This window comes from Colletotrichum acutatum (assembly GCF_030867785.1).
Source record: "Colletotrichum acutatum strain CBS 112980 chromosome Unknown BDZ83scaffold_23, whole genome shotgun sequence".
Lineage (NCBI taxonomy): Eukaryota > Fungi > Ascomycota > Sordariomycetes > Glomerellales > Glomerellaceae > Colletotrichum > Colletotrichum acutatum.
The window spans coordinates 25,204-48,502 of record NW_026849017.1 but is presented as its reverse complement, the minus strand read 5'-3'; the positions used below and the strand labels follow the sequence as shown (position 1 = coordinate 48,502).

The 23,299-nt window shown below is 52.1% G+C and overlaps 5 protein-coding genes across 5 annotated transcripts; all 5 read left to right on the top strand.

Moving 5' to 3' along the window:
* Positions 1-4,023: 4,023 nt before the first annotated feature.
* Positions 4,024-6,941, top strand: BDZ83DRAFT_770338 (arrestin domain-containing protein; the record flags this gene model as incomplete). The annotated part of the gene is made up of 2 exons (XM_060515343.1): positions 4,024-5,976; positions 6,034-6,941. 2 exons carry the CDS (start codon positions 4,024-4,026, stop codon positions 6,835-6,837), a joined length of 2,757 nt encoding a protein of 918 aa, XP_060367589.1. The 3' UTR covers positions 6,838-6,941.
* Positions 6,942-10,856: 3,915 nt separating this feature from the next.
* On the top strand, positions 10,857-12,146 carry BDZ83DRAFT_749851 (pyridoxal phosphate-dependent transferase; the record flags this gene model as incomplete). The annotated part of the gene is made up of 1 exon (XM_060513829.1): positions 10,857-12,146. One exon carries the CDS (start codon positions 10,857-10,859, stop codon positions 12,144-12,146), a length of 1,290 nt encoding a protein of 429 aa, XP_060367588.1.
* Positions 12,147-13,923: 1,777 nt separating this feature from the next.
* Positions 13,924-15,252, top strand: BDZ83DRAFT_612116 (ABC transporter). The gene is made up of 2 exons (XM_060507702.1): positions 13,924-14,569; positions 14,626-15,252. The coding sequence occupies exons 1-2, from the start codon at positions 13,974-13,976 to the stop codon at positions 15,116-15,118; spliced, it is 1,089 nt and encodes a 362-aa protein (XP_060367587.1). The 5' UTR covers positions 13,924-13,973; the 3' UTR covers positions 15,119-15,252.
* A 3,946-nt stretch (positions 15,253-19,198) lies between these two features.
* BDZ83DRAFT_193681 (uncharacterized protein) lies at positions 19,199-20,462 on the top strand. Its single transcript, XM_060501614.1, has 4 exons — positions 19,199-19,641; positions 19,701-19,862; positions 19,916-20,023; positions 20,144-20,462. Exons 1-4 carry the CDS (start codon positions 19,396-19,398, stop codon positions 20,225-20,227), a joined length of 600 nt encoding a protein of 199 aa, XP_060367586.1. The 5' UTR covers positions 19,199-19,395; the 3' UTR covers positions 20,228-20,462.
* Positions 20,463-21,538: 1,076 nt separating this feature from the next.
* BDZ83DRAFT_572157 (family 10 glycosyl hydrolase) lies at positions 21,539-22,978 on the top strand (the record flags this gene model as incomplete). Its single annotated transcript, XM_060504477.1, has 2 exons — positions 21,539-22,618; positions 22,832-22,978. The coding sequence occupies 2 exons, from the start codon at positions 21,539-21,541 to the stop codon at positions 22,976-22,978; spliced, it is 1,227 nt and encodes a 408-aa protein (XP_060367585.1).
* Positions 22,979-23,299: the final 321 nt, after the last annotated feature.

The following is a 23,299-nucleotide window of genomic DNA, read 5'->3' as shown; positions in this document are numbered from 1 at the left end:
GGCATTGCCATACAATAGCAAAGGATACGTACCCACGAAAACACCACACGACGTTCGTCGTGATTCCGCAGCTGTGAATTACGGGCCGAGTCTTGGGACATGGAATCATGGAATTCCGACGTACGCAATGTAGACAGAAAGAAGGATGGCTCCGGCAATTGTCGTTCGCCGGTGCTGCTCAGTCTTACGAGGGCGATACCTACCTAGGGCCTGGACAATGTTGCTCAGTAACCAACATTGGATCATTTGTCAATTGGCGGGCAAAAAGTCCGGCACGTATGCCGAAGCTCGGCAGACGGGGGGATCTGCTCATCGCCTAACTTATTTGGTGCCAGATCACGTTGATCTGTCAAAAGAGGCAGAACAGAGTTGAGACTACAACGGCACTAGGACGCAATAGACGCGCTGACACGGCACATCGACACTTTTGGTGGCCGCGGCATGATACGTTGTCACGACTGTGCTTGAGCTTGTCCCGCCATAGTGATTGCCGAAGCATTTCTTCTCATCTTCCAGAAGGATATTGATAAAAACGGCCGGGGGAAAAGAGGGTCACTCTATATTCCAACACCGAGAAGTACTTGCCAACGTACGGTATACAACGTGGACGCATCATTGCCCGATATTGCTCGCGGCTACGCCCTTGGATCGCGGCTCATCGCATAGACTTGCCAAGGTCTTGCTTGCCAACGACTCCCGATAGACAGCAGGCGGCAAGCATGGTTCGACATCATCCCAGGTGTGCCCTGGGGACCGACCAAACGGATTCGAGACTGTCACACTTGTCTGTACTGAATACGTCGTGCTTCATGTCAAAAGGAGAGAGAGCCACAGAGGTATTGGCGGACTGGCAGACATGAGGTAAAGTTGGTATGTACATGCAAGTTGCCGATACTTGGCATGTAGAGAACGCAGGCTGCTGACACTTTTGTTTGTCGAATATTTGGTATTATAGTCTCTCTTATCAAGCACCAGCCACACGGCCACGAATACAAACTCCACCAAGGCCAACCACTCGCCACGCTAATCTGCATTTTCCTCTCGCATTTGGCTGGATTCCCAGTCGTCCCCGGCTATGCGCAGCCACCGCTTACTCACACAACACAGACGAGAAAAGACATTCACTTTGACACCGTCATCACTCTCGATTTCGCACCACTCCCTGCATCTCCAGCAAGACACGGGCAGATGCAACTTTGCAAGTGCAGGACGCCAGACAACTGGTTTCCGCCCAGGAAAGCCGAGCCCGGCCCAGCGCGGAGCCACAATTCAGAAGTGCATTGCCCTTTTATTGGAAACAAGCAGCTGCGGATACTGGAAATTTAAAGAAAAAAACAAAAACCCAATTTCAAAGGCAGCAACCAGGGTCATACCAAGGCCTTGAATACATCATAGGTTGATCATCCGTTCACGCAAGCTTCGAGCAGGGATTTCCTGAACATCCGGCCGGCCAGCGGATGCTTAGAAGAAGGCGAAGAAAGTCTGCTCCCACCGCCCACACACTCACTGGATTGGGCTCCTCTGCCTACTTCCGAATACCTTACCTACCTAGTCGATTCAAACCACCTTACGTACCGAGGAAGGTCTGGCAGGCAATAGTTGCGCATGCCGCCAACTTCCATGGTTGCCAATGCCGTCTCTTCCATCGGTTCCGCGCTACCAATACCTCACCTCATCCTGCGTGACGCCGTCCTTCTCCTGGTGTCTGTAAATAATACTCTTCTTCCTCTTTCAACTACCTACACACACGCGAGTTACCAGAGCCATCCATCGCATTGGAATTTCTCAACCGTCCCGTCTTATCCTTCGTCTCCCGTTATACCCGAGGGCATTAGTCCACAGCCTCGAAATACCTTCAGTTAGAACCTACGTAGACATTCGCTACTAATCGCCCACGCCACTCAGACGTTCAATTCCATCTCGTCCCGCCTCGTCCGCCATTGTAAGCTATGCCTATTGCCTACGTCCCCCTGCCCTGTTCTTTTACCTTATTCACTATTTTCCTTCTTCCCCTCTCCCCAAACGTCCCATCTCATTTCAACCCATAACATAACCCCCGGTCGCCTCGTCTTTTCTTGCGAAAGCCAGAGCCAAACAGAAGAAGGAAAAGAAGTCCATCCGTCCTTCTTTGGCCCCCCTCGTTCTGCTCCTCCCGCCCCAATTCAAGCTCGCAAGTTATCCATCCTTGGAAGAGGGGACACACAGGGCGCACACCGCACACACCGCACACCACTCACCGTGGTCGCGTCGCAGAGTCTCTTCCCCCGCCAGACAGCATCCTTGCACGCTGCTTGAGTCTGCCGTCGCAACCAATCCCACTATTTCGTTGGATACGCTGCGCGACAAAGCCAATTCCCACTGTTTCCATTCGGCATCCAGAACTTTGAGGTCAGGATACCGTCGCAACATTGAACCATCGCGGCCGCTTTACCCTGCCGTACCTGGTCTTCCGGCTTGCCTGCCCACGCCTTTCCGCCTCTCACTCTCACTCTCACTTTCAAATTCACACACTTCTCTTCACCGTACGTGCGTTCCAGTCAACTGTACCTCTCTTGCTGTTCGCTCGCCTTGCTGGATTTTGCCTACCACTTCACATCCCCATCTTCCCCCCGCCTGAACAGGGGCAGTTCCCGGGTCATCGACTCTAACCGCCTCGCCTCGCCCTCGCTTGCCTCTCCCTTCTTCCCCCATCATACACCCCTCATCGCTGTCGACATCTTCCCTGTCGTCAACATCTCACTCGTCGATTATTGATTCTCTGGCCCATCTCATCGCTCTTCCCCCCACCAGTCACTACGGTCACGGAAATCCTCACTCACCCCCCCTTCTGTACCTTCACAGGCCTCTCAGGCTTCAGCAGGTCGAGTGGCGTTGCGCGCGGGGCTCCCCATCCTCACTCTACTGAGGCAGTCAGAAGGTAAAACGTGAGACATCCATTCAACACGGACGGAGCCTGACTGGTCCGGACTTGTGAGAGTGTCCTGCGGTATCTTTGCCGACTTGACCTGGCCGCCCCGGGACTGGATGAGAATTGGATTTCGATTGGAGACTCTCGATGCTTGTTCCCACCTTGCTCTCGTCTATCCCACACTTTCTCCCCTCCTTCTGATCTCTCTTCCCTCCCTCCTCCCACCACGGCTGCTACTTGTTCCTGTACAAACACATACACACACACACTCTCTCTCACTCACACTCACGCACTCACACGCACCTCATCCCGCACCCGCACCCGCATGCCGTACTGATCTTCCCGTTGTACCTAGCAACTAGACTTTCTTCTCCCGCCAAACAAGACGCAGAGATCTTGCTTTTCCTTCAGGAGGTCCGAGGGTGGAATGTGATTAAGCCTCCCCCCGGCTCTTGTCACTGACTGATCGCATGCACGCCTGACTCTGACGCTGCTCAACCGGTACGTCTTGCATTTTCCTTCTAGTACCTTTCCCTCACATTCTGAGGCTGCCCGTCCCGCCTAGCGCCATCTTCATCTCGTTGTACCTCTCCATACTCCATACACCTTTCTTTACCTTGCCTTACCGGCCGTTAGTCTTGTCTCCCAAGACCAAGACGACGCATTTCTTATGCCCCATGCCTGTCTTTCCATGTGCAGCAAGTGCTCGCACCGCGCCGTGTCCCATCACCGCTGCACATTATCACGGTCAACCCTGCATCCCACCTCAAACCCCCATCATCCCTAACTCGCCTCGATGCCCGACACTCCTTGACCCGACCTACACATCCTCGTCTCCTCTTCCTATGGATACCCTCACTTGCTTTTTGCCAGCGCATAGAACCATCTCATGCACCTAATCTGCCCAGTACCCCAGACCACTCTCCTATTGTCTCTGACCGTAGGAAATTCCCTTACACACGCCCTTTCTAAAACTCCATACCTTGAACTTCAACCTCTTTTCTTCTATTTCTTATACATACTGCATACCGCGCCCAATTTCTGGCTGAGTGATTCCGGACTCTTTGTCACTCGGCCACACGCTACATGTTTTTTCCAACCAGTGGTGTCTAACAATGCCGGCCACCATGACAGATTCGGAGCGATCTCGGCGTACGGAAAACTGGATTCCCACATCCACCCGAGGCGGCGTCTACTACTGCCCCAGATATCTTCTCGATCCTCCCGCTACACAACAAAGTCGCCTACCGACGCCGCCCATTCGTGCTCGCCAAGTAAGACCGCGATCAATACACATCACCTCGTGGCCCTCGGGCTTTGTACCCCACGAATTACGGCCACAACCAGAACGTCCTGTCAAGAGGAGGAAACCGTCAAAAGCAGTATCCCCAACGACAACAGCGCTGGGCAAGACGTCATTGAAGTTCAGCATCAAGCAGTTCTTCTCCCTGTCCCAAAAACAAGTGCCGAGTCGTTCTACGTCGCGCGCATCCACACTCTCCAGGCCTACGCTTTCGAGGCCGCCTAGCAGAGCCGCGAGTATTCTTAATCGACTCTCTACCTATCGTGAGGTAGATTTGGTGGTTCCGGACGAAGATACAATGGCGCTACGATCTGCCGCCATGAGCGAGGCTTTACGGCCGCCTCTGATGAGCTCTACATACAACACACCCGGGCAGCGAAACAGCTTGATGTCGGTACGGAGCGCAAAGAGCAACGTAACATCAATGGTCACCGAGATACCCAAGCCTGTCGCTCATGGTAGCGGCGTTAGCTGCTCGATCTTGATGGCGGAACCGAACATTTTCTTGACCGGATTCGATCACGACGGCCACAGACAACATTCACAAGGCGGCACAGCTCTCCTTCGCGGAAAGCTGCAATTGAAGGTTACGAAAAACATCAAGATCAAGGGTGTGAGCTTGAAGTTGGTGGGAAAGGCTCGCACTGAATGGCCCGAAGGAATCCCTCCCTTGAAAGTCGATCTTTATGAGGAGGAGTCGCTGCGCACGCAAGTTTTGACCTTTTTCAACGCTGTGAACGACGGATGGGAGACCGAGTACGGGAATCAGTGTGTCTATACATTGAAGAACAGCTCTACGAATTCTTCTTCAACCAACCTCGCCTCCAGCTCTCCCCGCAACTCGATGTCGCCCTCGCTGCTCTCAATACCGCCCAACCGACAGGGCCTCACTGCCAAGGAGCTGAAGCGCCTATCTCTGCAGTCAAACCAGTCGAGGAGCTTTGGCAAGGGCGACAACCCGAGCGGCAACCAGGCCAAGGGTTACAAGGTGTTTTATCCAGGTACCTACGAGTACACCTTTGAGTTACCCATCGACCACCATCAGTTGGAGACAACCAAGCTTCAGTATGGCTCAGTCAAGTGGGAGCTGCAGGCAACTGTTGAGCGAGCTGGTGCGTTCAAGCCGAATCTTCACGGTTCCAAGGAAGTCGCCATCGTCCGCGTGCCAGATCAGCTCTCACTGGAAATGACCGAACCCATCTCGATTAGTAGGCAATGGGAGGATCAACTCCACTACGACATAATCATCTCGGGCAAATCATTCCCCTTGGGCACCAAAATCCCGATCGCCTTTAAGCTCACGCCGCTTGCCAAGGTTCAGGTTCACAAACTCAAGGTTTTTGTCACCGAATCGATCGAGTACTGGACCAACGATCGCAGAGTAACCCGCAAAGATCCGGGTAGAAAGATTCTCTTGCTCGAGAAGACTGCCGGCAAGCCATTGGACCCTGCCTATGCGTCGTCGGATGTTCGCGTGCTCAATGGTGGTGAGCTCACACCCCGCCAACGGCGAGAGGCCCGAGAATCTGCAGCCATGCGGCGCGCAGCCGATGCCTCTCGCCACGGCGTGATGCCCGAGCCTCTCCCCGAACCAGTAGACAACATCTTGGGCGATTTGGATCTTGGACTGGAGAGCTACTGGGGGTCTACCGAAATTGAAATGAACGTTCAATTGCCGACCTGTGAGACTATGGCCAAGAGCAAGGAGATGCGTTTGCACCCCGATTGCAGTTGGAAGAACGTCAATGTGTACCACTGGATCAAGGTAAGCCTTTTTTTCTTAATCCACTTGGTATCTCGCAACGACTAACATCGTTCTAAGATCGTCATGCGGATTTCCCGCCTCGACCCTGAGGATCCCACTGGTACCAAGCGCCGTCACTTTGAGATCAGCATCGACTCACCATTCACGGTGCTCAACTGTCGCGCCACTCAAGCCAACACCTCCCTTCCCGAGTACTCAGGCCCCGATGTCGGCTTGAACCAAAGCCGCCACACGTCTTGCGGCTGCCCTGACGCTGTCACCATCTCTGGTCCGTCCGAGGGCTCGCCCAATAACCTTTCGACCGGCGCCCTCACCGTAATGGAGGCGCCTGGTAACCTTCCTGCGCCCCCACAAGCCGCCCACCTTCCCTCCTCACCGCAACCTACAACCGGGGGCACCGGTCGGTCGTCACCGCCAAACTCCCAGACGTCGGTCGACCCTCTCGCCGACGTGCACCCCCGACCCATTCACCTACTACGCGTGCCCTCCTACAACCCGCCCGCGTTTGATGCTGAAACGCCCCCACCGCCCGCCGAGAACGACCAGCTCCCGCTGCAGACGCCCCCGCCTCAGTACGATGTTATTGTCGGCACGCCGAGCGTCGACGGCATGGCGGACTACTTTGCCCGGCTCGCAGACTATGGCTACGATGAACCCGAAGAAGATTCTGACTCGGATGAGGGCCCGGCTCGCATCACTGAGCGCGGAGGGCGTGTCAACGTGGCTCATCCTCGCACACCCGGTGGCAGACGCGCTCCTAGCCGCAGCATGGAGATTCAGCGCCCTCCCGTCGAACTGAGAATGGACGCTCTACCTAACCTGAACTTGCGGAGGGATGGTGTCCATCCGCAAATCAACTGAACATAATGCTGTAATATCACAGAAAAAGAACTGTCACAAACTGGAGGAGAGGAGATGATCAGACGAGAAACTTGGACGACGAAGACTTGGAGGGGACTCATTCAAATTCCCTCTTGCATCATGATTACGGATCATTGAGACGACATCTAAAAAACAATTATTCAACGTATCCTCATCAGGATTGGTCGGCGCATTCATTGGGGGGGAAATGGGCTCCGGTTGGGGAATGTGTGTTGTTTGTATGCTCGTTAGATGCGAGCAGTACTGGGAGGAACACAGTCTGGCGTTCTTGTTGTCTTTTTATGGGATATATACCTGGACTCTACGTCTACTGCTCTGTGTGAATATTGATGCCCTGGATATGTACTGGACTTGAAGACAAACACCTTACATCATGCAAACGATTCTCTTTGGTGACAGTGGAACTTGATAAGCTCGCTCGATAATGATTAGCACCGCATCAATTCCGGCGGAATTCTCGTTGGAAACATCTAGGTCACTTGCATGTAAGACTGACCAGCCGCCGAAGGGTGTATATTGAACACAGCGTGGCATGGCACCTGTCAGACCAGTTCAACAGGACCAGGTACTCAATTACTTAGCTTTTCACCTGATCGGCCTGCTTCTCGCCACATCAAGAACTCTACCATCCGAGTGAAATCGGCCCAGTCCCGACCCATCGGCACATGGAATAGTTCACCAACGGCTGTTGGCATTAGAAGATGGGGTGGAACCCCCATAGGACACATGATAAACAAGAGAAAAGGGAACGCTGGGGACTGCCGCAGTTTGAGTTTCTTCAAGGGGTCGGGGGGAAGCACTTGGTAGGGAAGGAGGGGGAGGGGGGCTGCCTGCATAAAAGGGGGCAAAGGACGAAGATCGATTGGTGACTTTTGCCTTTGGGGCACGTGGAGGAAAGTCAAGTCGATTGGCATTTAGGAGGTTACCGGAAAGCGCCGTCCATCAATCGAGAGTTTGACATTGGGGGAATAGGAAAGGGGGAGGGGGTCGCGGTATTCATATTAGAAGCCTACGTTCGAATTCGTTTGGTTGTGAGTCCTATGGGCTATGAGTGAGATGTCGTCATGGATGGGGAGTTATTTGGGAAGGGGTTCCTTGAGAGTCCAGAGATCCTGGTCCCGTGCTCAAAATGGAATGGTAGAGAGCATGTATATGAACGAAGCTGCCAACGTGACGAGTATTCTTTTTGACGAGCGGCAAGCGAAACCGTAGCCGGAACTTTAATGTTATTCAGTTTACTGTCTATGGAAAGGGGGGGGGGGGCAAACTTCTTTTTCAGCTGATGGCGGGGTGGCGTTTGTTTCATGAGCGGGAGGGAGTGTGACCTCACCGCGGATACGGGGTTTTGTAAAAAGTTCAGTAAATAATTGAAGGATTGGTTTGCGAAAAGCTGAGGGACACCGGGTTTGACAAGGTTCACGTTTGCGAAAAGCATCTATCATGGTAGGTCACTTTTGGATTATGATTGCCGGTAGAAAGAAGGGCTTCTGAGTTTTGGAAGAAGAAGGAAGAAATAGGTGTTGTCAATGGCATTGACGGGAACGCTCGTGCGGACGGCGGGAACGGAATTCGTGGGAGGGGGGCTTCTTACTTTTGAATGGGGATTTGGGATTGGGTTTTCCGATGGAGGTGAGATAGAGGGATTTGGATACCGGGCAGTGTGTGTGGAGGGTCTTCTGCTTGGAGCTGGTCCAGGCTTTTCTGGAAGAGAGTTTGAGAAGGATCAAACGAGTTTGCGGGTGCCGTTCAGAGCTGCAATGCCGGGATAAGATTTGGAGTTGTTGGAGTTGAATGGAGGAAGACGGCAACAGAGGAGGTCATAACTCGAGGTCGCCTATGGGTGAGGATCACGATCGTTGATTTGGTAAGTAGGGTGTTGTCCTGTGAATAACTTCAACCTCGATGGCGGGAGAACGAGCTAGAATGCCATACAATCTGCTGATTGATTGTGTTGAAGAAGAGACTTCAGCGCTAGGAACGTGGTCACGACTTGGTCACGACGAGAGGCTGGAACAAGGGAAAAGCAAAGCGACATTTTCGTCTGATAATTATAACCAACCAACGACGTGCTTCTAGAGAAGACCGCTTACTCAGATCTCTAGAGAACCTTGGCTCATGGTTGGTCAGGAGTTGAGAAACCACATGTGTTGTGGCCTAGAATTGAGGCAGTGATATGGACAGGAGGCAGTGTTGTTCCTTGACAGGCTTCGTTCCCTGACTTTGACGTAGCAGAACGTCTAGACTATAGACCCTCAAGGATATAGATTGTTTGTAGGAACGATTTACACTTGCCGAGTTTGTGGCAGGACGCGTGTTTCGTGACTGGCTCCAGGTTGGGCGAAACTCGACGTAGGAATTTCGAGGCTAGACTCAGAATAAGAACTAGGGAGTTGATAACAGAATACGGGGGTGGGAATGAGATTGTGGCACTTGGGGTGATGTCGTGCGGATAATATGGATAAAATGCTTGAGTACCTAGTTCGAACATATGTAGACTACTTCACTTTACCTTACTTAGGGGAGGGCGGTTGTTGCACGACGACTTCCCTTGACACGGTGTCTTCCTTTCCCTGAACTGAAAGTTGAAGAAATGTTCATCAGCGCGCGATGGGTGCTCGTACCGTGGCTAGAGACCAGAAGTCGATGGGCTCCATTGACAAGTCCTCCCAAGAACACATACTTGACACCCATGAAAGTAGGAGACGGTCGTTTGTTTACTCAGGAAAATCACTCGAGAAAAGGTCCGTGACGCTGAAAAAGTTATCATCTAGGTATATACTCTTATATACGGGCAGCCAGCCAGCAGTACCTTACTTGTGTGAGCAGAGGATTGATAGGTCCAGTCTGTCAAGCAATATGCAGCAGATTGTGCGTGGTGGTCTGTTTACATTTCTAAGAATACCACCGGGGCAGAAAGATCAGTCAAGGGATTCGTGTAGAAGTGCATGAACTTTGCCTCAAGCCCATAGAGACTTAGAGGGAATGCAGCATCTGGCAGTACTCTGAATGTTTCCCCATGCTCACCTGCTGGACTGCGTATCAGGCTTACGGTTGCTTCCAGAATACAGAGTCCAGGAAAGCTTCTGAAGTGTTTATCAGCCACCCAAAGTTACCAGGGTCGAGGGCTTAACTTTGTAGAGCTGGAGTACTTCAGGTATGAGCAGAAGTTATGGCTGCATCTATGATAATCTGAAGACTAGGTACTTAAATTAAAGACTTCCTCGAAACATAAGCTGCTCTATCATGGCGAGACGAGTAGTCCCACTTCTCAAAAGCAAGGCGTAACGTCTTTCCTCCCAGTGTGTAAGGAACATCATACTAGAGCTCGTGAGTCTACAAATTCTTCGACATAGAGTCAGCTACTACAGAGTCAAAGGTGGAGGAAAATGAAGACATCTATGTCGATGCAACTAGTGCATGACAGTCTACAGCAACTATAGCCTTCCTATCTGAGTGGATTTTAGCTCAAGGTTTTGCGCTTGCACGATTCCCACTTTAAGAAACTTCTCTCACAGTGCTTGGAATCGCCTCTTTAAAAAAGCTGTCCGTTCGGAAAGGCCTCGCGAGTAAGGGGTCGGCAGCTTCCGTCCTGATCGGGGTCAATTGCACCGGAACTGACTTGAAATGGCAACCTCACGGCTGGTAAATGATCACCATTGTCAGTCCCGAAGTAGGTCTGGTTCACTGATTAGAAATCGTCTGCTCACTATAGAGGGTTTTGTGTCAAGTGGTTATGCCGTGTCAGTATAGTCAAGGACTCTGAAGACTAACATGCAGTTCTGCCCGCGACCCCGCATCCATGCATATCTATGACTAGTTGGGCCTGAAGGTTTCTCTTGAGCGGGGAATGAGACGAACTACTGCCCTCACAAGCAGCCTTATCATGACTGAGTCATTCCTCAATTCACGTAGATAATGCCTTGCATCCCCTCTCAAGTGTCGTTCTCTCTTCTTTGTCGATATCAGCTCTTCTCTGCGCGTACAATTTTGGCTTCATTATGGATCACGGCCTTTCAACTCGGGGCAGCATCGCAGCCAAGCCGGACGATGGCATGCTTCTATGGAAGATTGTCCAGGACCTCTGGGACCCGGAAACGAATCCGAAGGGCTACGTGAGCCTGGGCATCGCGGAAAACACTCTCATGCACGATAGATTGTCGAAGCATATTCACGAGAACCTAGCAGTTCCGAACCACTCGTTCACGTACGGCGATGGCATGACCGGCTCGAAGCGTCTGAAGGTATCACTCGCGCGCTTCCTCACAGAGCGACTACACCCAGTAACGGCCATCGAAGCGCAACATGTCTCCGTCACCAATGGTTGCAGTTCGGCAATAGAACATCTTTGCTGGGCGTTGGGCAACCCTGGCGAAGGCTTCCTTCTCGGCCAACCCCACTATGGAGCTTTCCTTCCCGATGTTGAGTATCGAACGGGCTGCAAGCTCGTGCAGGTTCCTTTTCGCGAGGTTGACCCTTTCGGTTTGGATGCGGTCCGGAAATATGAGGAAGCGTTGCTGTCCGCTAGGGAAAAGGGGATCAAGATTGCCGCCCTCATCATATGTCACCCTCACAACCCTCTCGGACGTTGTTATCCGCGGGAGACCATTGTCGACTTGATGCGGCTGTGCCAAAAGTACGACATGCACCTCATCAGTGACGAGATATACGCGCTCTCCGTCTGGAAGAACACAATCGATACGCAACCAGCGCCGGTACCTTTCGAGTCTTGCCTCTCCATTAGTACGACAGATATTATGGACGCCCATCGACTGCATGTTCTCTGGGGCATGTCCAAAGACTTCGGCGCCAACGGTATCAGACTTGGCGCCATCATTTCACAGCACAATTCGTCTTTCCATAGCTCGTTGACCCCAGTCGGTATCTACAGCTCACCTTCTGGCCTTACGGACCACGCAACGGCCAACATTCTCGATGATCGCGAATGGGTGAATGGCTACCTCGATGAGAATCAGCGCAAGCTCCAAGAAAACTTTGAGCTGGTGGCCCACTGGGTCACAGAGAACGGGATCACATACGCACCTGGGGCAAACGCTGCATTCTTTCTGTGGGTTGATCTGGGCAAAGCCTACCGTGAACGACGGCCGGGTGTAGATTTTGAGGATATCAGCACAGAGGTGATGCGCGCGTTGCTTGACAAGAAGGTGTTTTTGGCATCAGGAAAGCAGTTTGGCGCCGAGCAGCCGGGGTGGTTCCGGATCGTGTTTTCCAACAGGAAGGAATTGCTACTTGAAGGCCTCAAACGAGTTGCTGCTGCGTTAAACCACTGAGCGTGATGTAATATCATTTGCTCGGGTTCTAACTTTGCTTTGCATAGGCGCATAGAGATGGCAATGGGCCTCAGGTGCTTGGTTTTTCCTCGGACAAATACTACTTCTGATAACTGATATTAGCTGCTTATCATGGAGAGAAGGTTTGCGCAAGATGATTCTCATAGAATTTCTCCTACCAAAACACCAAGCTTAAATGATCCTTGCGTTGATCATCAAAAGCCCCTGCACAATGATAAGATCATGCAGCACGCAGCATGGGTAACGACCAGATAAAGCTGTGAATGATATTCTCCCTTACCTCATCGTTCAGTTGCCTTGGTTCCACCGTGCCATTCTAGTTATCACGCTCGAGGCTTTCTTATGTAGCACAGCCCTGTGGTGTTTACCAGGGGAAATCATCCGGCGGTTGGTTGTCGGTTACGTACTGTGATTCTTGACTCGCTTAGCGTTCCTGCTGTTGTGGTAGCATGGTACGGACAACCGACGCGCGGTGCGGAATGCGCGGGCGCCGTTGAGTGCTGCGGGTTGAAATCAAGCTCTCTGCATTTGATCATTGAACATTGAACAAGAAGTATCGCGTGCCTTGCCAAACTCCCATTTGCAATGATGAGTGGATTGAAGACTTCAAGTACCACAGTCGGCGTGGGCGACAACTTACATAAGAAAGGAATGGGTCAGTTTACTTGCTTATTCTTCGGATAGAGGTAGCCCCTGAGATGTCACAGTGAGACATTGAACGTTCACGGATGTATTTTGACCATTTCTTCTTCCAAGATGACCAATACCCAGACGGATTCGTTAAGTAATGAGAATAAGGAAACGGCACAGCTACCAACTTTGAAGACACGCAAATGCCTGTATTGCACGGTGTTCGAGGCCGGCAGTGTCTGGATAGTTTTACCAATTGCGGTAAGGCCTCGTTCTTCTAGCTGGGCTGCAGGGATCCTCGATCGCCATCAACCCACATCTGCTTAATGCCTCCAGACATTGGCACAAGATCCCTGCGAGCCCGCGCGGTTCCCACCGGCGTGCTAGTAATGCCCAGTCCTGCGTCAATATCATGTGTTGATTTTATTTAGGGTGTTCTCGGCGTATGCGCTTCGTAGCAGACTTAGATCTCTGACTACATCACCGATGAGGGCAACAGCTTTAGCCTTTACTCCAGATGTTTACTAGTATCACTCAGTTCCCGTCATCACAAGTCGGAACCGCATAGCCTATGCAGAAGAATCAATTATGTACTAGAAAGAGAGGGCTTACCGCTACGGTGTAGCCGACATCTTTCTCACTTCGCTCATACCGATGACATAGTACACCGTTGCAACGGCACACTAAGAGAGTGTGGCCATATGTTAAGGGGCGATGTGACCTAAAGCTGCGTGGACCCCACGTCTGGACAATGGTCATAATAAGCGTAACCGAGAAAACATACATTGCGAATCCATGCTAAAGAGGGCTGAGTGGTTACCTTCATCCGAACGCTGGGTGTTAGCTCGGCCCGGGGTGCAGTGACGTTGGGAAGGGGTAGGCAGTCTGGCCGGGATACCAACGATCTGGATCGCGTCATGTATATTCACCTTACCAAACTTGGAAGAAAACAGCCAACGTCAGTCTACATGAGTCGTCTATTGTGGAGTTCGGAACGTGAGGCCTGCTCGGCTCTCGGAACGCAGTACACGATGAGCCCCTGATACCAATACATCCAGTCTCATGGACTGAAAATATAAGTAAGTAGTATTTGCCGAATGGAAAACACACTTAAACACCACCTCAAAATCACCGTCACTCTTTTGTACACAAAGCCAATTGAGGTCCCAATTCAAAATGGTTCTGCCCACATTCGTTCTTTCGGCTGTTCTGGCCACGTCTGTTGCAGCCTACGATACCCTCCTCAACTTTCACGGTGCCCCCGAAGTCGAAACCCGCACCATTGATGAGATTCACAAGGCTGCTGTCGCTGAAGGTGGTGTCGTCACTCTTTGGCACGGAGGTGATGAGAAGACTCAACAGGATGCTCTGAAGGAAGCTTTCGAGAAGCGCTTCCCCGGAATGACCCTTAACCTCACTGTCGACATCTCCAAATATATCGATGGCGACCTCGACCGCCAGCTGTCGCAAGGCAACGTTTACGTTGACAGCGTCATTCTTCAGACCCTTCAAGACTATCCCAGATGGGATCAGGAAGGTGCTTTGCTGCGGTACAAGCCGTTGGACTTTGACAAGATCCACCCTGGCTTCCGTGATGTATGGGCATCGTGGTATGCGGTTGTTGTGTTTGGTTGGACCAACATTTGGAACACCGAAAAGGTTTCCGAAGGCCCCGTCGAGTACTCGGACTTCTTGAAGCCTGAGTACAAGGACAAGTTGGTCTTTACCTACCCGAATGACGATGATGCCGTTCTTTATGCGTTCGACCTGGCGTAAGCAACAACCTCTGATAAACACCTCTTCATGTGTAAATTCTAATTGGAAGCAGTATGCAGCAGAACGGATACAGCTGGTTCGAGAACCTCCTCGCCCAAAACCCTCGCTGGGTCCGCGGCACTGCTACCCCGACCACCGTCATGGGTCAGGCCAATAACTCATATGCCGTTACCTTCACCGGCGCTCTTGGACTGGCACCCACTGCCCCCTTTAACGTTTCCATCCCCAAGAATGGTTTCTTCGTCACCTGGGGCCAGCGCGCTGCGATTCTCAAGGACGCTCCCCACAAGGAGGGAGCGAAGCTTCTTCACAACTTCTTGCTCAGCGAGGAGTATCAGAGCCCCAACAACACCGGCATGTGGAGCGTCCGCAAGGACATTCCTGCCCCTGCTGGTTTTCCGGAACTGATGGATGTCAACTCTACCAACCCGATTGACTTTGAGCGTTTCATGGCGGATCGTGAGCGTGTTGAGAGACTGAAGCTTTTCTTCGAGAGCAAGATTGGCACCGCACAAGGACTCAGCCCCTTGGTTGACGATTTGTGAACATGCGACTGCAGATATAGCGCACATCATGTTATTATTCTATTCAGATGACAAGAGAAAAAGAGCCCTTAGATTGCTGGAAGTTGTAGTTCTTTGAATGGCCACCACCTGTCTGCCGTCTTAGTCTATGCCTCCTCCCAAACCAGCACATACGACCATACCCATTGGAAAATTCGGGATCCCGTCCGCTCTCCCATAGACAAGCCACTGAGGGCCGGATTAGTAGTTGGGTCGGTGACGACCAGCGAATACCTGGTGTTGTATGTTTTTTGTTGAATTTGTGACGAGATTTTTATATCGTGAAATTTTGGAGTTTTGGTGGGCCACGCTTAAACCTAACACCACATAGAATTGACAAACCAAAACCTTTTTGGTCTGATGCGACCTGTTGAGATCATTGCTTTCTGCTCCCATATTTGACTTATTTCATAGGTCAGTAAAAATAATATTACTATGCTATGAGGGAAGGCATTCGCCAAGACTTTGAGATGACCTCAAATCTGGGCCGACGCTTCGGCTCCAACCATATTACCCAGCTCTTCTATACGTGCCGCATGCGATGAAGCAATAGATAGGCTGAGTTATCGCAAATAGAAAAGGAGGCAGACATAGACTCTTTCAAAGCAGAATTCAGAGTTCCCACTTCAAATGGTCATAATTATAGCAAGGCTCTTCGGAGATATGTAATCAACAATACGCCATCGCATCATCGCAAGAAGAACACATACGACACAAGACTCAATTCGATTCATTATATCGTTCTAATGTTTTACTGCAAAGGTCTTCAAGTTAGTTCAAAAAGGAACCAAGAAAAAGTGCCCTTATGCCGTGCCTTCCATGTTGCAGGTTGCTTTTATTACCGCCCTGGCAGGAACACGCCTGACGAGAACCTCTTTGGCCGCTGAGCCTCAATGGCATTATCTTGATAGGCCAATGTCTTCATGAGCTTTCCCAACACAATCTATCTCAGTGAGATATACAGTGTGAAAATCATTTCTGCTACAAAAGACTCTACTTCACCAAGACATTCGACAGCAACCAAGTCATCCTCCCTTGTGTCCAAGGCTAGGCTGACTCCGTGTCGGGTGATGTGAAGCCGAGGGACGAGCAGTCTGTATAACCTCAACTAGAGTCTGTGTAACTTGAAGCATTGTTTTTGGGTTAAGACAGTCTAGACCTTTCATTCTCATTGCCTCACTGCGAGCAGCCAAGAAATCATGTCGCCACCAAAAAGGACTTGGCGACACACAACTTTATCACCCTTACAGCAATAGTGTATATGCTGCCAAGAGCTATGTACCTCCCAGACACCATCGATGGAATGGAAAGGTTGGAAGAAGTTCCACATGCGCGGCGACTTGTTGGGTACATGGGCTTGGAGCTCGGGACTGGGCCATGGCTCGGCACTTCAAAGAAGGTATGTGTCCAGACTGCCGAGCTGATCACTCGATCCCCTCGGCCCGGCTAGTCGGATGACTTCACGCGACTCTATCACACGCCGGAAGCAATGCTGACCCCTTACAGCACCCCTCTCATCCGTTAAACACATTGTCTGGGCCCGATGTTAAGGATGCAAGGAATAGGTTCTGTGGCTTGCTGAAAGATCAACCCCCCCTCCCCCCAATGTGATATGCCATGAAGCGTGGTCAACGTATCTAGGGAAAGGATGACTCAACGTCATTTGTGTGCCTATGAAATCAAAATGACCAATCGTCTTGTGATTCGCCATGACACCTAGGCCGGAAGCATGCAAAGGGAACCGGGGACGTGTCTTACAGACCGGCGGGAGGCAACATCCAGCACCACGGAGATGGAAGGTGCTCCGTCTTTGAGAACTATTGATCTTCGTTTTGCACTTTCATCCTCTTGAGACTGTCTCAGCGGTTGAACAAGCAGTGTGATCTTCCTTCTCGAGGCACAAGAATCGGACAGAGGGGAAGAGAGTGAGATCCTCAACCAATTCTTGAGAATGACATCACAGTATGAGCACCGGAACATGAATCATTGCATAATCAAAGGAGTAGTCGATTTTGTGCACAACTAGTTGGAGCTGGAACACATGGCCACGTTAACATTCATTGGTGGTAGAGAAGCTGGAGAGACGCGCTGCACGCGCGCCAAGAGCGCATCGTTAAGGCCGTGAAGTTTAGTCCAATTCAGTCTTCCGGTGGCTTGAAGCACACCATGAGCAATGGAGGTAGCAACGAGGCGTCAAATTAACCATAGCCCCCACATCAAAAGGGTAAGAGTTGAGAACTTCTGACGCTCTGTCACACAGCTAACGTCTCTAGTCAGAATGCTTCTGTAATGTCTTCTCCTGATTTGAATTATCCCAAGTAAATCGACCTGAGTCTAAACAAAACAATACGGAGTTTGGATTGAAAACGTTATTTCACAACTTGAACTTGCCGATTGAAGATGAACACGAAGTTAAGAAACGTCCACAGATCGGGCCGCATTTCGGCACTACGATCGGAATGCAATCTCTGGGGCGGTTGAGTCATCTCGTTCAGTTGCCTAGCACGCCCATGACATGGACTTTCCTCTCCACAATGTACGGCCGCAAACGTTGTCTCGGACAGTGCCATTGACGGAATCTCCCTTAGGTAATTGCTCAGGACTCGTCGTCCCGCTACGGAACAAGCTCAGTCCGATGATCGAAGCCGGCTCGACCACCCCGCTGTCGATGAATGCGGCCCGCTGGGAACTATCCGCTGACATATTTCCCGTGAGCCTAGCCTGCCCGCCAAGCCACGACTAGGCTGGATCTAGCTCTTGTCACTATTGCCTAATAGCCAGCTCCCATAACGTCTAAGTTGGCTCGAGCTTCATGAAAGGGTTGCTCCCGTTGAATGTGGGGTTAGAGGCTGTTTTGAACAGCACTGATTCGTGGATCCTAAATGGTCTTAGACAACCACCATCGTCCACGGGAAACTCCAGTAGACCCTGAGACATCTGAGGCCCAACCACATCCACTTCCGCCACATGCGGTAACAAATTGAAAGAGAAATCAACAAACTGTCCGTTCCCAGCTGTCTGCAAGGGAACTGAGGTCTTTTGGGGAGGAAACTGGAAATGGGGCTCTCCGGGAATGACAGCAGAGGAGACGCCTCACCCGCTCAGCATTCCTGGGAGGAAGATTCCGTACGACTTGTGTGTCTTACTGGGCTTTCAGACTCCTTTGACTCTCTTCAGCTGGCGCCCGGGCGGGAGTGTCTCGCCGCCCAGAGGCGTTTCCAAAGAGACTCTGTGTAGGTTTTCTTTGGCTATGCGGGAGCGTTGCCGTGTCGTCATATCACACCGATGGACACTACCATCACTGCAAGCCTTGCCCCGTTACACAGAACATCGGACAGTGAAAACTTCTCATCTTAACACAGGAATGATTTGCAAGATGACGGGGCAGATCATCACCTCATCTCAGACAGGCACAAGCATCGGACCCGGCGCCCGGTGCACCTCGAGAAGACGATGGAAGGCTCCGTTACCATGGTAAGAGTTCAAAGATGTATGCCGAATCCACCATCTCGATGCCGCGCGGTAGTTCAGCCCGGGAAAGCCAAGATGCCTCGACGTTCTTGGGGTCTAGCTTGGCGCCTTGGCGGCGCCTGACATCAAATTGAGACAAGCGGTAATCATTTCGAAGACTTTACCTGCTGATTGAAGCTCTTGGAGGAGATGGACGAGGACAGTGGGATGCCGAGGAACGCGGCCCCTTCTAGATCAGCCCAGGCCTCCGACGTCAAGATCGGGACCCATCCCTTAGCGTGCCTCCACCAGTTCGTCCGTCCGCCTCGAGCCTTACGGAGGGGTTCTTGTTGTCTCGTCATTTCTCTGCAGACGGAAAAGAGGCAATCCCTTGCAGTTGATGCTCGGGAATGATATCTTGTTGACCCACAAAGAAGAAGAGCGTTGTGCAACTCGAAATAGCCGGGTCTTCGGATGGAGCTCCTAGTTCGCGGAAGAAGCCATGCCCAGCACGCCACCCTGCGCTTACCCACCGCCTCTGGTAGAGTGATGCTCGTTTTCAGACATTTTGTGAACTTCTCAGCATAGAACCTCCAAAACGTTGATATTATGGGTATCGTGGGCTCGAAGACAGCATCCCAGTTTTCTATAAGAGGCGTCAACGCCTCCCGTCTTGTCATAATTCTCTTCTCCCTCATCAGCTCACACAGCATCTCAACAACCAACACTCAGACACAACCCTCTGAACACTTCTCTTCACCACTACCATCTTGATAACGCATTCTATCCGCTTCATACCAACCGCCAACATGCAGTCCAAGATCTTCACCGCCGCGCTCGCCGCCTTCTCCTTCGCTTCAGTCCAGGGAGCCGTCCTTCCTCGCGCCACCATCACTCCTGGCACCATTGTCACTCCTGGCGTTTCCTTCAACCCTGCCGAGCTTGGAGCCAACGAGTTGGCTTTCCGCACTCTCCAGGTTCTCACCGGCCAGATTGCCCAGACCACCGCTCTTGCCAACAGCCTTGCCCTTCAGGCCACCGGCACTGCGACAGCTGTAAGACTATTACATCTCAAAGTTGACAAGATATACATGAAACTAACCTCGACACTTAGGCCGCTGATCAGGTCCAAGCCGTTGTTGCTCAGCTGAGCTCCAACGCCGCTGCCATCGCTGCCAACGTCGCTAGCATTGTCGCTGCCGCTCCCACCGCGATCCCTCCTGTTCCCAGCCCTACTGCCCCTGCCACTCCCGATGTTGGTGGCCAGGCTGAAGCTGTAAGATCAATCATCCAATTCCACATTGTTCATCACTAACACATCTATCATAGCTCGTCCGCCAAGCTCAGGCCCTCGCCAGAGCCCTGACTGCTCAGATCGCCGCTCTCCAGGCACAGGTCACCGCCAACGCTGGAACCGTCGCCGGAGTTGCCCAGAACGTAATCCTCCTCCCTGCCTTGGCTCAGGCCCAGGCCGCCGCCGCTACCACACTCGCCACCATCGGAACCGCCAGCAACCTTGCTCTCACTACTGCTGCCACTCTGACCGCCAACGCCCAGGCTATCGTCGACCGCGTCCGCAACGCCCAGGTCAAGCTCAACCCTGTCCTCGTCATCGGCGCCACCCCCGATGTCCAGTTTTAAAGAGCTCAATAACTCTTTACAATACTCTATTGCCCGGTCTTTCGATGACAACTCACCTTAGTCGGTCAACAGCTTGAGCAAGACTCGCAGAACTTTCAACAATCGCAGCCGAGTATGAAATTTGGAGGATGATAATACGAAAAGGGGGGATTGAATTTACCATTATTATGGGATAATAACGATCGCAAAGTCTTTAAACAAGACCTACTACGCTCCTTGACGGATGGCTTCTGAATAATTAGTAATATTTTATCTAGCGGTAGGACTATCTTTAATATGCAATAATCAAGATGGTACCCAAAAAACAAAGATCCTGGTTCCCAACGTCACAGTGACAATTGAGTTGTTTAAACCAAGACTTTAATCCTCTCTCTAACATTGACGTCTTTTATGGGGAAGTCTTTAGTTGAGTCTTTTAGCCTCCCTAGCCAGGAAAAGAAGAAGCTTTCAGCTAACGACGTCACTCAAGTGCTAGGCATCCCATGCGTTCTGCACTTCCGGCGAGACCTATCCATTTGCACCAAAAGAACAGCCTCAGCAAACCTGGCAGTTGTCAAGATGTCCCCTTATTTTGTGGAACGGTGTTGTGAATAAGGTGGTATGCTTGGAAGCGTAAAGATGGTGTGTTTCGCGTAAACAAATCGCCTGCCGGCGTAAGGCCAGAAATGGTCGTAAGTGGATCCTCCGAAGCACCGGAAATTCAGGGGCGGAGCGGGGCAAGCTCCGTTTTAACCGCTTTTGTTCGGATGGCACAATGTGACATGCATGAGCTGGTTCCGTTTGGCCTGTTTCTGTCCTGCTCATGAGTAGAAAGCTTTCTGTCGCCTTCAGGTGAAGACCACGAGGCCACAGGCTGGCCCATGTTCAACTCTTTTGCACCCGCGCGCCAGCACTATCCCTGATGCGACCGGTGGGATCCCCAGAACACATCAGGAGATCCTCTCCTGGCTCTACAGTCTGAACCCCTTTCATCTTTCGGCCGAACGAAGCGAAGTCTTCTAGCCAATGCACTGATTCTCCGTTGCAGGGGATAGAGGCTCCCGGATCGTCGGCTACTATGGTTCAAGCCTCCAGCATTAGGTAGATTGGGGCGGGATGGAAGCGAAGAGGGGCGAGAGGAAAGGGTCAAGGGAACGAACATTGATAAACGACTCGATTCCTGCCAATATGTGCAATGGCTTAGCTTTGAATTCTCTTTCGTCGTCTTTTGCCATTCACTTCCATTCTTTTCTTGTTACCTTGACGTAACTTTCCACGTTCTCTTTACCAGTCTCTCTCTACCAGTCTCTCATTTCCATTATCCTCGCCAACATGCGTTTCTCAACCATCACAGCAGCCGGCCTGCTCGCCTCCGGCGTCAGCGCCAACCTGCACGAGCTCGCCGTTGCGGCCGGCAAGAAGTACTTTGGCACGGCCACGGACAACTCTGAGCTCACCGACACGGCCTACGTCGAGATCCTGAAGGACGCAAAGATGTTCGGCCAGGTTACCCCTGGTAACGGCCAGAAGTGGCAGTTCACCGAGAAGAGCCAGGGAGTCTTCAGCTACACCTCTGGCGACGAGATCGCCGACTTCGCCAAGACCAACAGCAAGCTTCTCCGCTGCCACACCCTCGTCTGGCACTCTCAGCTCCCTACCTGGGTGTCTTCCGGCACCTGGACTAAGGAGCAGCTGACCTCCATCATCGACACTCACATCTCCAACGTCGCTGGCCACTACAAGGGTCAGTGCTACGCATGGGACGTCGTTAATGAAGCCCTCAACGAAGACGGTACCTACCGCGACAGCGTCTTCTATAAGGTTCTCGGAACCGACTTCATCCCCATCGCCTTCAAGGCCGCCGCTGCCGCCGATGCGGACGCTAAGCTCTACTACAACGACTACAACATTGAGCTGGCCGGTAACAAGCAGAAGGAGGTTCTGAACATCATCAAGAATATCAAGGACTCTGGTGCCCGCATCGACGGTCTCGGTCTCCAGGCCCATCTCATCGTCGGTAGCGCCGGTTCCCGCTCTGCTCTGAGCGCCGTCCTCCAGTCCTACGTCGACGCTGGTGTCACCGAGGTCGCCTACACCGAGCTCGACATCCGCCACAAGGCCATTCCCGCCGACACTGCCGCCCAGGAACAGCAAGCCACCGACTACGTCAGCGTTGTCGGCGCCTGCTTGGACATCGCCGAGTGTGTTGGTGTCACCATCTGGGACTACACCGACAAGTACTCATGGATTCCCTCCGTCTTCCCCGGCACTGGCGAGGCCCTCCCCTGGGACAAGGACCTTAAGCCTAAGCCTGCCTACACCAGCATCTCCAGCCTCCTCGCCGCCGCTGGCAAGGGCGGTGCTGCTCCTGCCACCTCTGCTCCCGCAGTTGCCACCAGCGCCGCCGCTGCCGTCACCACTTCCGCTGCCGCCGCTGCCTCTACCTCCGAGTCTGCTGCTGCCGAGCCCTCCGTCCCTGCTACCGAGCCTTCCGTCCCCGAGAGCTCTGCCCCTGCTGCGCCGGTCACCACCCCCAAGGCTAGCGTTCCTGCTGCGACTCCCGCGCCTGCTACTACCCTCAGCACTGTCGTGAAGAGCAAGTGCGGCGGTGGTGCCACTGCCGAGGCCGTTTCCAGCGCTCCTGCGGCTGCTGCCACTGGCGGTGCCGCTCGCTGGGCTCAGTGCGGTGGCAACGGGTTCACTGGCTCTACTACCTGCCAGTCTGGCCTCACCTGCCAGAAGCAGAACGACTACTACAGCCAGTGCGTTTAGACGAAGGTTTTGCATGCAGCCGTGGAAGAGGAAGAGTGAGACATGAAGTGGATTGCTCAGGATAGCATCCCATTGAGACAGTAGAGGATTCGTGTACATATCTTTGAAGCCAATAGATACATATACTTCACATGCGTTGATCCAAAGATTACTACTTCGTGATGTACGATCCCATCCAATTCGGGAAGCTAAAGTCCACGCCTGAAAATGGCAGGCTCTCGCTGAAGTTTACTTTATGTATGCGGGGACTGGAAAACAGAGAACTTCATACCGATTTAGTTGGAAATGTTCCGTATTACGCGGAACGTTGATAAAAAAAAA